Source organism: Thermobia domestica, chromosome 9, assembly GCF_964235325.1.
Source record: "Thermobia domestica chromosome 9, izTheDome1.hap1.1, whole genome shotgun sequence".
Taxonomy (NCBI): Eukaryota; Metazoa; Arthropoda; class Insecta; order Zygentoma; family Lepismatidae; genus Thermobia; species Thermobia domestica.
The window spans coordinates 114333355-114351415 of record NC_137462.1 but is presented as its reverse complement, the minus strand read 5'-3'; the positions used below and the strand labels follow the sequence as shown (position 1 = coordinate 114351415).

The following is an 18061-nucleotide window of genomic DNA, read 5'->3' as shown; positions in this document are numbered from 1 at the left end:
GTACTCCAATGAAGTAAAATAATAAATCATTCTCTTCTGACTACTTTATATCCTTTTATCCAAGGGGCATTAAATATTACGAAATGAACTTTTTTCTTTCTTTTTATGAGATTCAGCGATCTGTTATTTTCCTTGACCTCTGCTTTCTTCGTTTAAATCTTACTATGCTTTTATCGATTATCGATACGGGCAGTTCAGAAATTGCATTCTTTCTTCTTGGATTTTTATACACAGTGGCTTCTCAACGGAAACTTTAAGGAAAAAATGTTAAAACTATTAATATACGTATAGGAAATAAATTGTTTCCTTAAATAAAAGTATAAAAATGCCACTAAGTTATTATTTTCGATCACAATAACACAGTGTTTTATCTAGACACGTTAGAGGAGAGATTTCTAATAAATCGATGGTTAAAATAAATAAATTATACAATATATTGTAAAATTGAGAATTAGCAGGAAGTTAAATAAGGGGAAGGTATGTCGTAGCAAAATTTAGTTGTAAACTACGAGCAAGAAGAAACCTGCCACTTCTGGAATTCATACCGATATGAAACAGAACATTCCTTATCTCCATTGCCTTTTATATTTAGTTTTGAAGATTACAATTAGAGATATTTTAAAGAAGCAACATTGAAGTTGAATGACTGTCTTAAGTTGAAATTTTCCATTATTTCCAGTCGTCTAGTAACCTTCGGTACGAGCTATGTTCTAATAATACTCCAATAATTGCAGTCTTTCTCTGCTCTCTCATTCCCTTTCCACCATACCATTTAACGGTTCTAACAGACTCAGACATATTTATTTACACATACAAACTATATATATATATATATATATATATATATATATATATATATATATATATATATATATATATATATATATATATATATATATATATATAGGCGTTCTGAGTTAGTTATTTCTGTTGCAACGACGAATGTTTATTCTCAGTTAATATATCTGCTGGAAACTGGAAGTTAAAATGTGGTATATGTATCTTTACGAAATAAATATTCATCTATATATTTTTTTTTAGAAAAATTAAACGTGCATTTTTTATTTTAACGAAATATTTACAAAATAATTAGAGATCTAGAATATAAAATATATATAATATAAAAAGGAACACATAACAACAGAAGACAGAACAACGTGCGGGTTTTCAGGTGCCTTCTTCTTCAACGCGTCATCCTTCAATGGTCCTGCAAAACAACAGAAACGAAATTCTTAGAAATAAATGTAATAAAAATGCATATCAGTCAAAAATATTTTCGACGCAATAATGCATCTAGTATTTAGATATTTTCTTGGTAGACTGACAATATTTTAAATTCAGATGAAGAATGTTATTGCCGTCTGCACAACTCTTAGTACTAATACCATCTCCATTATTCCGAGAACAAATTACTATTTCACTAAGATCGATTTTACCTAGTAAAGTTGGAATTGCAAAATATCGAATTATATAATTCAATTGGAATTGATATGAAAATTTTTAATAGATTAATAAAATTATAAAGGATATGTGTGGTATAGAGCCTGCGAACATGGATAAGGAAAATCCGACATTTAAATCACGTAATTCTTCTTCTTAATTGTGTTAATGAAAATTCAGATTCTCTAAATTTATGCCAGTACTTGTATATTTGTGTATGGATGGAATCTTACGACCTAATGTATAACCTAACGTTTCGCAAATATTGTTGTCCAATACTTGAATTCAGTATCATATTCAAAATTAGGGTTCTGCCTAAGGCGTGATGAGATACAGGTTTTCCAATAGAAACAATATATTTCTCGAGACGAAACATCACTATCCCGACATTTTCGGGACAAGAAGATTCAACTTTTGTCCTGTGTGCATCCGTATTCATAACTTCTGTTTGCAAGGGAGAATAGCAGTACTTAATATTGCATACTACAAGATGTGCTGCAACATATGTCTCCTGGACTTATTATGGTGCAGGACCTCCCTTTAAATGATTATTAGATTTTTAACTAATAACAATACGAAGAGGAAGGGGAAAGGATAGAGTCACTTCAAACAAAGTTCAGAAAGGATCTAATAAAATATACAGTGATGGCATTCAGTTACAATAAAGGGATGACTTATTCCCTTATGGACATAAAGCTAAAGCATTCCTAAGGAACTTTCGCTTTTCATTGACATTTACAATCGTGCTCTACGGGATTTGTTAACGCAGAATCAGAGAATATATTATTAATAATATAGTCTTATACAAACTAAGAGATAATAGAGTGATGATAGAATGATAATTATGGTATATACTAGTTTATTTAGTGTTGAACTAACATTTGCAAATCACTAAAAGTCACTGAAATTGACATTCGACAAGGACATTCTTTTTTTTCATTAATTAAAAACTCAAAATATTAACTTTGTATATCATTTACGTATCAAACGTGCAATAGCTTAGAAAACGTTTTGAATTTAAATATTTCATTCCCCACTGCATAAGCAACAGAATAATCATGGAAAAACATATTCAAAAGCTGTCATAGTTTCAGTTCGCTTGTTCAAAATTCAATAATAAACTGAACTATATTACCAGTGCTATGTCAACTAGATTGCGGTTGCTTGTCAACATTGAGACTATATAAGATGTGGACCTATAGCTTAATGTGAAGTGCGAACCACATATACTTCCACCGGGTTCAAATTCGGGTTTTCTCTATGAAAGGAAAGAACGCTAACTCTTTATCCTCGAAAGAACTTAAAATGCCAGATTATCGATGAAGATATTTCATACTTCTTATCTTTAGCATTCCTCATTATTTCTTTTATAATTAGGACATTATTTGACTGATTTTTATAAAGTTACTTAAGGTAAGAAAAGTAACGCTTACCTGAGAAACAAAACAGCGCAAATACTTGTGCGCCTTTCAGTGGTATCCGTGTCCATGTCCGTGCTCGTGTCCCTTATAAACATGTGTCGTTTTGTGTTCGTAGTGGTGGTGGTGGTGCTTGGTTTTGATTATTGGAATGTGGACTGGGACTTTCTTTTCAACGGTGTAGGGAACAGGTTTGGGGACATGGACGGGAACAGGCTTTGGAACTGGGACTGGTTTTGGAATTGGAATGTGTTTCTCAGAGATGATAGGGATCTTTTTCACTACTTCTACTGGGTAGGGTTTAGGAACGTGGACTGGGTAGTGCTTGATGACAGGTACATGAACAGTCTTTTTCACTGGAACGTATTCCTTCTTGATGACTGTGTATGGTTTTGGAACTGGAACTGGATAGTGGATTGGCACCTTCTTTTCAACAGTGACATGGTAAGGCTTGGGAACTGGGACAGGAACGTGTTTTACAACCTCAACGGGGACGTGTTTAATGACTTCGTAAGGGATTTTCTTCTCTACGGTTACAGTATATGGAACGTGCTTCACGATGGTCTTCGTCTTCACTCCGTGATCAACGTACTTCTCGTGACCATGTCCACTACTGCCATACCCGCCACTTTCGCCGCCGCCATAGTCGCCCCCGCCGATACTTCCGCCTCCAAAACTACTTCCTCCTCCAAAACTACTTCCTCCGTATCCGCTGCTAGCGATTTCACTGTCCCCTCCGTAGCCACTGCTGCCTACGCTACTTCCACCTCCGTAGCCACTGCTGCCTATACTGCCACCTCCTCCATAGCCACTGCTACCACCTCCGCTGTATCCACCTCCTCCGTAGCCGCCGCCAATGTCCCCTCCATAACCTGCAAAACTGCTTCCTCCACTGAAGCCTCCCTCGAAGCCACCTCCATAACCCTCAACAGAGATTCCTCTCTTCTCTGGTTGACCCTTCTCCTCGGCTTCTCTCTGGGCTTCCTCCGCCGCTCTAACGAAGACGGCCAGAGCCAGCAGCACCGTGCCTACAAACTATAAATAAACAACTCGTTAAAACCATAATATAACAGTACAGAGTACAAAGCATAATTGAAATGTTGTGCGAAATGAATAACACGTAACATGGTAAGTCCTTCAATTATCAATGTGAACCAATAAAGAAAAACTTTCGTGCTACTCATTTGTGTCCAAGATAGGTATGGTACATTAGATTATTTTGAAATGAAAAAATTATACATTAAGGTCCAACTAATAAAACTGAGAGCATGGGTCAATATAAACAAAAAAACAATAACAATAATAAATTATGCTTTGGGCAAATTAGAATAACAATGTTATTGTCCACAACCTTGTTATTCAATTACTAATTGCTCAACCAGTATTACCACTAAAAGTATTTGCAGAATATACTCCAAAAACGGATGTGGTAATCCTAGTTCAGGTCTGAAGAGAAAAATTTATTTTATGTACCAAACGTAGCAATTTTTTCATTACTCTTACGAAAATAGAAATTCTTTATTCCCTTTATTTACTAAAACAAGTAAAATATTTATTGGTGAGTCAGTAACCACTGATTGGTTTTCCAAGCAGGTACAGCAAACTGGCTTAATTAATTTAAAGAGCTCGTTATCAATCGAGCTTTTGATCCAATGGAGCTACACTCATTACGTTGTGGTTTCTGAAATATTGATGTTATTAGCTATTGCTAGGATTCCTTTTATCTAGGGTATTGCGTATGCTGAGAAACAATTAGGACAAAGTTAATCAAATCATAAGCTTAAAACAAATGATTAATATAGTCCTACATAAACATTAATTTAGAGTACATCTAAGTAGCGCAATTGTGGTTGTAAGACTTCACTAACGAAATATTGAATTATTATTCACTATTATACATGAAGAATAAGATAAAATTAAAGAATCACAAAGTAGTATTGATCCCTCATGAGACACGCTACTTGTGACGGCAAGTAAATGGTCGTGAATGCTTTGGAAAACTTCAGTTATTTTCTTTAATTAGTGTGGGTTTTAAGGAATAAGTACTGTATAAAACTTTTGTGTCTTACAAAATTGCGCAAGAATCTATTGACATTCTGACATAAGGACAGACAATTTTGATTATAGATTATATTACCCGTTTATTAATTTAATTAATTATTTATTTAATATATTTGATATTACTATAACTAATGCAATTACGTTTGTATGATTCAATTAGATTCAATTTAGTGTATATTTTCTTGGAAATATCCAGAAAATGGTATTCATGTAACGAAATGTATGTATTCTAAGCTAAACAATAATATTATCTTGGGAAAAACAATGTTGTTCAATACAAACGTAGAAATCTGAACACTGTTTTTTAGAGTAATCTTTCTATAATGCGATAATAATATATTATTTTACTGGCAATGATGATTTCTTGTACTGCAAAAGGAAAACTTTCTTTTTCTATCTATTGTGCACTTTCTTTGTGTTCGCAGCACATTGTAAACCAGGAAACGCTCAATGAAGAGAAATTGCATTGCGTAATTCTGTTCACTGACCATGAACTTTTTGGTCATTCACTTCGCATCTAATCTGTCTTCAACTAAATACGGTATCTTCTAACATTCGATTCATTTTTATTTATTGTTTTTGCTTCATAATAGAAATCTTCATAATCAGAAGAACTACCAAATGAACGAAGGTTGTATCCAGGAAGTGTAATAAGGACCAAGCAAATACCTATACATACATAAGCAAAAAAAATTAATATATAGATATTTGTAAGCGATTCTTGCTTTGCATGCAATCGTATCAGTAGAAACAATACCGTAATCATAAGTTCTTTCTTTAACCATTGCTCTTGTTTTATTTTTCCTTTTTTTTTTTTTTTTTTTTTTTGAAATTTCACTCTCGTCTCTAGAATCCATGACATGATGAGCTCTAATCGATTGTGCTGGTGTTCTGACATGTAATGCAACAGAATTATCAGTGCATTACTAAATTTAAATTGTTTGGGTTTGTGTTCTATCAGAATTGTTTCCTTTATTGTGTCATCTTCTAGTAAAAAAGAAAAGAAAGAAAAAAGATCCAAAGTACAACTGAAATGCTACACGACAGAAAGCTGTTTCAATTTCTTTCCCCCATTATAGGATAGATATAAAATTTCTACCCAGGTATAGATAAAAGGTACTTCTTGAAAATCACATAAGTAGATTCTAGAAAGGATGTATTATATATATTTAAAAAAAATTTGCTAGATTTACATTGTACATCATATAACAAAAAAAAAATAGAAAATACTAAATATATTTGAAAGTAAAAGCCCTAATAATTAAATAAGTGCCCTTCCCACAGGTCTAGTAGCTCGTGCGCGCACCTTTGGTGCACGGGAGCCCGAGTTCTATTCTCGGTGAAAGAGCCTTGGGATTTAAATGCATTACGATATGTCAGACTTCACCTTAAACAATAGATCTTCATTTCATATAGCCTCAGTGCTGAAAGGGGTGCTAAATTCCAATCCAAACAGTCAATAATATATATATATATATATATATATATATATTAAATCAATGAAAATATACAATATGATGATAACCTCGTAATTTATTCTCAGGCCTAAAATTGTTTTCCCTTTTCATAATGTGTATTTTAAAAAAATGGAGGCATCGTTATTTCGTGATATACCTCACATTTTTTCCTCTATTTTTTTTTCTTATGACGCTTGTAGCAAATGATATGGCAAGTCTGCACAAGAAAACTTTTCAGTTTCGATTAAACTAGTTCCAGATTGTTATAACAGTTTGGTCAACTGGTAACCAGTTAGCTTTTTTCAAAGTCTTTTTAACTTTGCTAGTTGTCATAACAAGCTTTACAAGTTATGACTGGTTTCCTTAACTGTAGTTTAACCTATGACTTTATAATTAGCATGATGTAGAGAAAACATGCAAAAACAAAGTATCATGTGGTATAATATCTACGAATTAACTTGCTAATGTATGTTATAATAGTTGTATTAGCTTTATTCAAATAGATTATGTTATTACTTTATAGCTTGTCATGATATAGTCATGATAAGTAAACATTAAAGACTATGGCAAATAAATAAAAAAGCTTGATTTTGTTTTTATAAGAGGAAGTAGTTAAACTTAATAAAAACACATTAGTTCAAGTAAAGTTGCAATTTCGCTATGAACTGTTATTTTTTATTTATTTATTTTTGGCATAACTAATTCTACACTAATGGAGCAAAAAAGACAAATTGTATATGACTTGGCAGAATTAATGAGAGAATGAATTGGCACAAATACTATTTGTTTGCGAATATGTGTTCTAGTTCCTAAATTTCTGTTAAGTTTAAAATAGGTAGTCATTATTTTTGTCCTAATTAGTTAGAAACTCGTGCAGTTTAAGCTTCTCTTCGTAGCTAAAGGTTCTTATTAGAACAACTAATTTATGACTGAATAATTGTGGTACTGAATAAAATGAAATAACTTGTTCTAGAATATTGAATTTGGTTTTAGAACTCCGTTTCTGTTTTGGCTTCAGTGATTTCTTGCGTTATGCTTAGTGAATGAGCACCTGCGATCATCACCATCAGCTCATTTGTTTTAATTTGCTCTAGTTCAGTGTACACTCTTGGTTAACCTACATTCTTGATTTCTTTTTCTTTCTTGTTTGAGTCTTTTAAAATGGTACTAATTAAGAAGTGTGTTTAGTACAAACATGTCAAAGCAAAGGAAAAATCTCACTTTTAATGGAAACATCAAGAGGGTAACAAAGCGGTATGAAAAAGAGAGTCTTAACACTTGTATTTTCTTACAATTGCCTCGAAGGTAACATTTGGAGATTTTTTTTTTTAAAAAAAAGAAAGAAATACAATAGAGTGTCGTTTACCTGCATCAACTGGGGCCAAAGATTGTGCGGATAATCAAACATGCGTTTATTTAATAAATAAAGGCACGTTCAGTATGTTTATTTTTTCAATTACTGTACAGTGCTATATATACTGAATAGCTACATATACAAGAACAAAAAAAAATATATGAGAAAATGAGAAAACTTTCGGAATATACGTAGTCTACATAAATTACAATATTATGTTATTTACGCAGAAAAATTATCAAATATTTTTTGGCTCAGATTTTTTATTTAAGTTTGAGTGTGCGGATAAACGACGTTTATAATATTGAATTATATCTATTTACTTAGGCAATTCACTGAAGAAATTTTCCACTGAAGAACTTTACAAAGTATATCGTAGATGGCTCTTTCTACTCCAAAGACGAATTTAAAACTAGGAATGCAATGGATATACCCGATTGCAATGAAATGAGCTGAGCGAGCTTAAACTACGTAATCAGTTTATTCTGACTTTTTCAACATCTACACATACTCTATCAGCGTGCTAAGTTTGGTTGAGATCGGCCAAACGGTCTAGGAGCAAGCGTTTTTCGGTGATTATTCCTCGATGGTACATCGGATTTTTGATTTCGACCTATGTTCTCACTCAGCACGACATACTCTATCAGCGTGCTAAGTTTGGTTGAGATCGGCCAAACGGTCTAGGAGCAAGCGTTTTTCGGTGATTATTCCTCGATGGTACATCGGATTTTTGATTTCGACCTATGTTCTCACTCATCACGACATACTCTATCAGCGTGCTAAGTTTGGTTGAGATCGGCCAAACGGTCTAGGAGGAAGCGTTTTTCGGTGATTATTCCTCGATGGTACATCGGATTTTTGATTTCGACCTATGTTCTCACTCAGCACGACATACTCTATCAGCGTGCTAAGTTTGGTTGAGATCGGCCAAACGGTCTAGGAGCAAGCGTTTTTCGGTGATTATTCCTCGATGGTACATCGGATTTTTGATTTCGACCTATGTTGTCACTCAGCACGACATACTCTATCAGCGTGCTAAGTTTGGTTGAGATCGGCCAAACGGTCTAGGAGGAGTTCGCGGACAACCAAACAGCTAACCCGAGTATAAGAGCTTCGCTTCGCTCAGCTCAATAATTGTTTCTGGACAGTCACTCACCATCAGGATTGAGCTCTTAGCAAAAGATTATCTATGCGAAAGAGAGTTACTGAATTGAAAAAAAAAATATCATATGTACCTTACTCTGATACATGTTATTTCAGAATACAATCAGGTATATAGAACGGTAACTAGTGATAACCCCCTTGCTTTTATTGTAGATTGTTCTGGTTCGGTTCGCAATGTGGTTGTGGAATTTCTGGAGTTGACTCAATATGGTGAAATAATTGGGGAATTACTTAAATTAAGAATTACACACATATATAGTTCCCTCGTGGATATATGGTTACCATACGCGTCTTCGGCGCGAGAAACTGGGTTCTATTCCTGCTGGGAGCTCTTGTGATTCGGATCTCATGTTAATCTGTAGATCCACGACTTATATGGCCTCAGTGCTGAACAGGACGCTAAAGTTTAATCCAATCAATCAATCAAGAATTATATAGCTCACATTCGAGTTTAGAATTAATGACAATGTGAGCCGATGTGTTACTCATGGATAATCTAAGTGAAAGACATCTGACTGGCCATATCAACTCCGTTGTTTTAGCTATAGCGTCCACGAATATGCAAGAGATCTGATCTAAAAAGAGCTCATCAGTGCAAAATCATGACTCCTATTCAAATTAATGTTGCGGATTTACTTGATTGGTTGGTTCATTTAGAGTTTAGTATCCCTTTCAGCATTCCGGTTATTTGAGACATGGACCTTTAGCTTACGATGAGAGCCGAAACCCATAAATGCACATCGGAAATTTTGTACAAATATCGTGTGTAATAGTTCCAGGTAACCATCCTTTTCTCGCACTGAACAATCACATACATTCTCATTTAAGAACTTATTCTTCGTACAGAGCTAAATATTTCATTGATTTGGCAAAGATTTAACGTTTAAAATGAAATACGACCCTTGTGGCTTGTGGCGTAAAAATCAAAATATAAAGTAAAATATTGTCATATGACTATGACCCATATCAATACTTATTTGTTGCAGCTTTTGCTCAAAATGTACACGGTGATCTCGAGTGGCACAAGAGTGAAATTTAATTACAATCTTCCTATTGTGAGTTTACTTATTTTAGTTTTGTAAAGGTTCCTGAGTTTAAAATTTCACGTTATTACTAACATTTCCATTACTATTAATAATGTAAGATACTGATTTATTTTATTTATTCATTCATATTTCTGGGCATTGCCGGCATCTATAACCTTAAGCCCGTCACATATGAGAGATGACGTCACTCGACGATCACACTACCCAGGCAAAGGGGAAAGGAAGGAAGCGGCCTGGAACCTGTATGTTAGATACCATCCCTTCATTTGTCTTGTTTGAATGAAGAAAACCCAGAAGAAACTCAGTATGTATGGCCTGAGAAGGCTGTCTCCACCACGAATCGAACCCGGGACCGCTGTAAGATACTGACGTATCAAGTATATCGTATCTATCCTATCAAACACCCAAATCTCGTTTACTTTCACGGAGTAGGTCTAACATACCAGAATTGTGATGGTAGTTTCATAAGTTAGGCTAGCAAGATTACTCTCTATATTTGGTTTAACATCCTAGAGATATGTCCTGTGAAAATGATAAATGGAATAAGTAAGTAGAAGGAAACGAGAAACAGGAAACCACGTAGGTTTACATGATGCTGTTTTCCATGAACTCACACGGTCTGGGATCGAACCATGGGTCTTCTACAGTAAAAGTGAGCGCTCTAGAATTGAACTATCAGTTGCCATTTCTTCCAAGAATCTTTTTTGAATCATTAAGACCATGTAAACATAATTGAGTTTACGTGAGGATCTAGTGCTCTATGTTAGGCAGCATAAAACTTCAGAGGCTACAGAAAGAAGGTTATAGTCTAGAAGTTGATATTCAAAATCTTTTACCCTTGTATGGTAAAATGTTGGGAAGTAAATTCCATTTTCATGCATAAAGCAGTCAAATAAGTAGCACTATGACGCGTTTCATTACGAATTAGCGCACTGAATTTTTGATGTTGGCAAAGCTTCGTTAAAGTGCAGAACTACTTTAATAAACAAATGGAGCGTTCTGATTTAAGGAAACCAAAAAATAAATTAAATGTGATGTGATTTTTTAACGCTATAATTCACCCATCTAATGAACCAGTGTAAAAGTTAGATACCTTCTTAGTATATAACGATATGGAGTTATTTTTTAGAATTAACTTGTGCTCAAAATGCATTAATTTCAGGGGGCACGGGGCAAGGTGGCTCAATGGTACTTGGAGGCCCTGGTTCGAAGTCCGGCCAAATAAGTTTGTTGTGTACAACATCGTGTCTGTGAGATCTTGAGGTACTCCCCGTTTCCTTCAACATTGCCATTCTACAAATTCACTCACCATCACCCACTTGCTTTAATCATCCTTCTCCCTTAGCCTAAAGGACATAATAGGAGACGATAAACTGAAAAATTTTATTTCATTTCATTTCATTTTGTATTAGCACGAGAATACAAGTAAAGGAAAGTCAATATTCATTTTAAAATCTCAAAAGAAAGTTTTAATTAATCCATTGTTATTTGGAAAATAATGAAAGTTTTCAATCAAATTGTAAAGACAAATATGTATTGTTAAAATCCCTATAACAGATTGATAACTCTAGCGAGAAGTATATAGCACCTAAAATTGAATTTTCAAACGAATGTACAAGACCCAAAAATAACCATTCATGCATGAGTCTTAAATGTACACTTTTTTCTTTCAACAATCGTGTCATCGTTTTAGTTTTATAGCTACAAATAGGATGAAAATGTATGAAAAGTAACGTAAGATATCGTTAAATGTATTATTATGGTTTACATAAAGGAATATATCTATAATGAACTGATTATCAAATCCAACTACTGCAAGGAAGAAATAGCCATCTACTACAAAACATAATTAGGGGATCAATGGCAATAATAAACTGGATAAAATCACGAAATTATGCACCAATAAGCATCTAAGTGAAACTACAAAGTGCATAAAATACAAGAAAAGTTAATTTCGATATTACACGATTTGAAAGTAGATTTAATCACTTCATTACATCAGCTGATAGAGTAGATTTAAATTAAAATAATTAAGTTAGTTTTTTGTATTCATTTATATTATTACTGTAATTTTAATCCTTAACGGAAATCAAATTTTATTGGTTGTTGGTTAAAGTACTCCAACAACACTAGTTTTGCTATTATTATTGTGTACCATTGTTATATTCAGTTACTATTAAATACTGGATAACAATTTTGACTTACTTTCAATAGTTAACAATTCAAAATTAATTTTTAAATTTAACTGAAATTTAGAATTTCACACGAATTGGCAATTCCTTCACCTTCACTTATCTGCTCTACCTAGTAATAGTAGTTTCGCTACGAAAGCATGGTGTATATGTACATTTGACTTTCAACAAATGATTTACTTAAGCAAAATGTTTCACTAACGCATATTAAATTTATTTAGATATTGTTAGAACAATGTTAATGAAGTATTATGCATTTAAAAATTCTTCTTAGTATATACTCCGCAGATAATCACATAATATGGTGCATATTTCTGTGGTATATTGTGTTCAAAAAGGTATATTGTGTTATGATATGTAGACTGAAACTAGTGTATATATGAAAGCGAAAGTGAGATTTCATGTTCAGTCACTTTTAATCAGTTTAAAGATCAGTAGAATTTCTTTCTAAATAGTTAATGTTACTCAACATGTATTATTTAAACCAATAAGGAAATTTGTTATATAGTGTATACTAATTTCGTTATTGTAAGTTTAATGATAAACCACACTAAACTTTCTTGCTCTCGTTTTTAAAATTAAATCGTGTCATGCTTCAGTTTTAAGAAAACATTTCATTATAAAAAATGAAGAGAGTTAGAGATGTATTGCAAAACCTGCATACAGAACCCCAAGGGTAAACTATCCTTTGTGAATTTTGCAAGTCAATTCCACTCTATTATAGTCTTTAATTAAATATGTATTTAAGAAATATGAAGAAAATAGCCTGAGTAATTTTTGGTAAACATGTCCGAAAAAAACTCACACTAAGAGTAAACTAATCCTTACGGAGTTCCCCCAGTAAAGTTATTTATACCGTATTATGAAGTGATTACTGAGTTGTTGATTTATGAAATATAAAGGACTTAAAGATATACATTTAAAAATTCCACACTTAGTAAACTGCCCTTGTCTCTTAGCGTAGGAAGGTAATTTGAAACTCCTCCATGGAGACCTTTTAAAAAAATTTAAGTTTAAAATTTGGCCAGGATATACTGTAAAGTATGTTTTCTAGGTGTTGTACAAATGGGGACGAATAAACGGACAGAATGAAAATCCAAAATTAATTTTCGGTATGTAGGAGTTATGAAACATGTAAATCATTGAAATCTTGAGCTCGATTTCACTCATTATCTCCAAACTTTCTTCTCTCCTATCGTCTTGTAAAAATTGTGAAAAACTCTTACACTACAGTAAATTAAAGTAGCTATAAATATATAACAGTTAAAGCTATTAAGAGAAAGAAGATAGCAGTTTTGTTAAAGATCTACTTCAGACTTAAGAAATTATTTTTCATTTAGAATACTAGGAAGACATATTTTTATCATGGAATGTATTTATATAGGATTGGAATTAATAGCTACAAAGTCTCTCATTACATGATTTCTTTAACCAGGATATGTTACAATTATTCTTTTAGGACCATTGTATCTAAAATATTGCTACTTTTATTTTTTCTTTATTATCCTTTACGTATTCATTGGGTATCTTTCTTTGGTCAAAAACAATAAATTTATGGTAAGGATCTCATTTGATTACGCAACCTACTTTTCACGAAAACATAATTAAGTTTTATTGTGGTTTGTTTCGTTGTTATGCAATATTTGCACTTACGAATATAGCCAAGAGAATGCTCTCACCGGTTCATTTATTTATTTATTTGTAGTTTACTCAAATATGATTGCAAGAAAACACCGAATATATTAAGTCTAACTCATTTCATTTCTTAATAGAGGACGCCACTATTTGTTAATCGCTCTGCGGATCCGTAAGAGTCTGCTCACCTTCAGTACGAGGGGTCCGTGGTTCGATTCTAAGAAATGTGAGTTTGTGGTGGACAACGTGTATATGTGTTGTCTCGGGGTTCACCCGCTTCTTAACATATTCTCATTCCATCATCACTTTCATTAATAACTCGACTCCTGTAGCTTAGAATGCACAATCTTGGTAAAACTTTAAATTTCATTTTCATCACTAGTGTTGACTCTATTTCTTGTAGAGCTCATTCGTAACTAAGCGGTTAGTGCACACGCCTTTGGCGTGGAAGATGCGGGTTCGATTCCCGGCGGGAGCTCATGTGGTTAGGATTCCACGTTAATGAGTAGGTCCCTCTCATATAATCTCGCTGTTACAGGAATGTTAAACTCAAACTCAACTCAACTCAACTCTGTTTCTTGTATTGTTGATAGTTCTTTTTGTATATTTCTTTTACATTTTTAATTTTGAAAAAAGTGAGCATTCCTCTATTTTCGCTTTTAAGTATTTTAGCTTAAAATTTAGCAACAAAAGAATGTGCATTTTAGTAACTTTTCTGAAAAGAATTTTACAGAACTCTCTCTCTCTCTCTCTCTCTAAATACGTATATTATTTCGAGAAAAACTGTTAGAGACGCATATGAGTAGTTAGAAAGATATACAAATACAAAATTAAAATTTTGATGTGATATTTCACACTATAGGAAATGTATACCTATACAGTATTTAATGGAAAGAGAAACAAAATTAATCACAACAGTATGTAAGTTAGAAAATCCATTAGTCAAAATTAGAAACCAAATGGTGATAAACAATTGAATCAGTAATTGCAAAGCTAATTCTGTCATTTTAGGACATAGTAAAATCTGATAAAACAGAAATATGTTTCAAAACTTTTCTATCTTTCTGCACTCAATTTCTTTTTCACTATCATATTTGTAATGGTATGTTTCTATGGAGTACCTGAAGACGCATATGTCCGTAACAGGTTCAAAATTATGCTTATAACTCATGTCATTTTAATTAAGAAAAAAATTATAACCCGTGTTAGATTTGCAGTCAATGATTTAATCATTACAAAGAACTCTCAATAGAATTAACTTAGAATTTTTATCTTGTACACTATAACCAACAACTAGATAATATATTTCTAAAAATCTTTGATTGTTTTACCATATGAATAAAATCATGCAAAACTTGTCTACGATAATTAATATTAGAATAAAATTTTCGAGAAAGAAGGAAGTAAAATTAGAATATATATGTTCAGTGCATAGTACAAATATTTTGCCTAAACTTCTAGAAGTAAAAGAATATATAGAAGATATTCAGAAATATTTAAAGAAAATGAGAATATTGGTTGTTTCAGATATAAATGAAAGCAAATATTGATTTTAAAACAAATTGTAGAAAAGAAATGAAGAAAATAGTAATATGTGATGAAAAAGAAGTAATAATTTGTACGAAATAGTTTCCTCGCAATCCAGGTCAGAATAGTACAGATAGCACAAAAGATAACTATTATTTCACAATGAATGAAAATAATTCTTGTCCGTTGAAAAAAATCACAATCTCCAAGAAGAAACTTCGAATCACAACCAACGTAAACCGTTTCGTTGCATAAATGAAGAAAAATGCACAACAACTTGATCCAGATTTAGGAAATCATAACAGAATAAAACCGTAAATGCTCACTGATTACACATTTCTATCGATGCAGTCATCATAATCATCATCATCATCATCATCGCCACTCACCTTGAGCCTCATTGTGCAGTGCGTGTGTTGTATAGATGCTCACAAGGCACTTGCTTAAGAGGAGAGGAACACTGTTGTGACGACCGGGGGCCGGCGGACGCTTTTATATAGTGTAACAGTTCCGTGGCTTTCACCTTTTGCTTTCTCCTCTTGTCTTTTGGCCGCCTCTTCTCCCTTTTGGTCTCGCATCCGTACACACACACACTTACACTAGCATACACACATAATCTGTGCACCACACGTCGCTGCCAACCGCCGCAATTGTTTTCCGCCTTGTATGCTTGAAGAGGCATGAAAAAATAAAGGGGAATTTTGTTGAGTCTTATAATAATTACAATCATATACTCACATGCCACACTATAATGTTTTGTCTTATCCATGATATCAATTCGTGTCAGTGGCTATGCGATTATTGTTGTTCTATAGCCTCCGGTACAACAACAAACATTCACTATAAATGAAAGATCTCATTGATGATGAACAAGGATCAAATAAGATTAAGCTCAAGCAGTGCTTCTTTACAGATAATTATCTCATTTAATCTCGAATGGTTGATGTAACACTTATGTACGGAAGTGTTCCTCTTTTAGACTTCAGAAAACAAAATCCTTCCGTGGTAGCACCTACCAACCTCAGTCCAAGACAATGATGTGTTTGCTCACCGTCTACTGTCTTTTTTTAATGTTTTGTGTTAAGACTAAGTTGTTTGTTTCTTGAAGTTTATCGTCCCGTTTCAGCATTAAGGCTATGTGAGACACAGACCTACAGTTTAAATGTGGAATAAGAACTACCGTAATGCTTTCAAGCGACTTCCATCGGGAGTTCAATTCGGAATCCAGTGCACCCAAAGCATGCACTGACCACTAGACCAGTGGGGAAAGCGGAATTGTTAACAGTGTCGAAACATAATTGTCCATTTTTTTCGGAACAAACTAGAAGATAAAGGGAATACTGTAGCTTTAATAATGCTCAATTAGAGTATTGCAATATGAACAGAGAATACATTAAGCAAATCAAAGGGTGTGTTCCGTAAAAGGTATAGTCTGTAGTGCCTCCTCCAATCGTAGTCCAAAAGGAACAGAGAGTGTTCCCAAGTAGTCCAATTAATAATATGAACGCCTCTGGCGATTATACATATTTTTAGTTCAATTCTCGACAAGATAACACATTTTAGTGTTTCGTAGATATGACTTTAACGTTTTTTAATGTTGGAAATAACGTAACAGAATAAAATATACTTTGATTTAAAAAGAAATAAATACTGATCTTGATATTCAAAGCAATTAGTGACAGAAATCAATGTCCTGACATCACTCAACTGGAAACAGTTTGGAGATTTTGAGGTTACGGTAATAACATAGCGGTATTTAGATCATATACAGATGGTTATCAGAATTATGGAAACCCCTGGAAAGTACAACTTACTAGATAAGTATAGTGTTAGAATACCTTTCGCCCTCCGTACAGCTCTAAAGCGATGTGGAATGGAGTCGTAGAGGTCGTGAATAGTAGCAAGAAGGCACAAGGCACTATCAGATTTTTTGAGTACTTCTAGTTTGTTCTCAATTAATGATATTAGGAATTGTAATTATAGAACTCTTGACTTAGTTTTATCGATCTTTGAAGAAAGAATTGATATCCTCAAAGGAAATGACCGAAAGATTAAACCGGATAAAACCATCCTCCATTAACTATAGAGATTAAATAAGAAAGAATAATTAACTGTATAAAAAAAGTGATTATGATATTGAACATAATTTCAAAAGAGCAGATTATTTGTAATTATATAAACTCCTAAGTGAAGCTAACTTTAATGTTGTAAGTACTTCTAGTAATGTAGGGGACGCAGTTTATAACTTTGTCAGATTTTGAACTCAATATTTGTTCCCAGGAAAAGGATATATGCTCAAAAGAAATATCCATGTTGGTTCAAAAAAAATATTATAGATAAATTAAAATTAAAAGAATATTATAGAAAAAATCAAAACTTTCTGAATACAATAAATTTATGATCGTAAAGGCTAGGAGATAATTTAAAAATGATAAATATTACATATTTTGATTTTGTAAAGTTAATTTTAATAAAATATTAGATGCGATATCCACTATTCTTGGAATTTAGTTCAAAACAAAGAGAAAAATGAAACATAATACTTGTACACTAAAATATCAAAATAACATATTGGAGACTGGTAAAAGCATAGCTGATGGGTATGCCCAATCCTTTCAATATGTATATGAAACCTCTCTCAATACTATGAACTGGCCTGCTAATGATAATATACTTGTTTCTCGTAGTTTCTAACTTTAAATACTGTATCTTTTAATGATGTACTATATACAAAAAAAACTTAAACCAAAAAGCTGGTGGACCTGAT

The 18061-nt window shown here is 33.0% G+C and overlaps 1 protein-coding gene across 1 annotated transcript; it reads right to left on the bottom strand.

Moving 5' to 3' along the window:
* Window positions 1–1028: 1028 nt before the first annotated feature.
* Window positions 1029–15841, bottom strand: LOC145694943 (uncharacterized). The gene is made up of 3 exons (XM_081771729.1): window positions 15684–15841; window positions 2874–3893; window positions 1029–1207 (listed from the first exon to the last, which is right to left on the bottom strand). The coding sequence occupies exons 1-2, from the start codon at window positions 15693–15695 to the stop codon at window positions 2910–2912; spliced, it is 996 nt and encodes a 331-aa protein (XP_081627855.1). The 5' UTR covers window positions 15696–15841; the 3' UTR covers window positions 1029–1207; window positions 2874–2909.
* Window positions 15842–18061: the final 2220 nt, after the last annotated feature.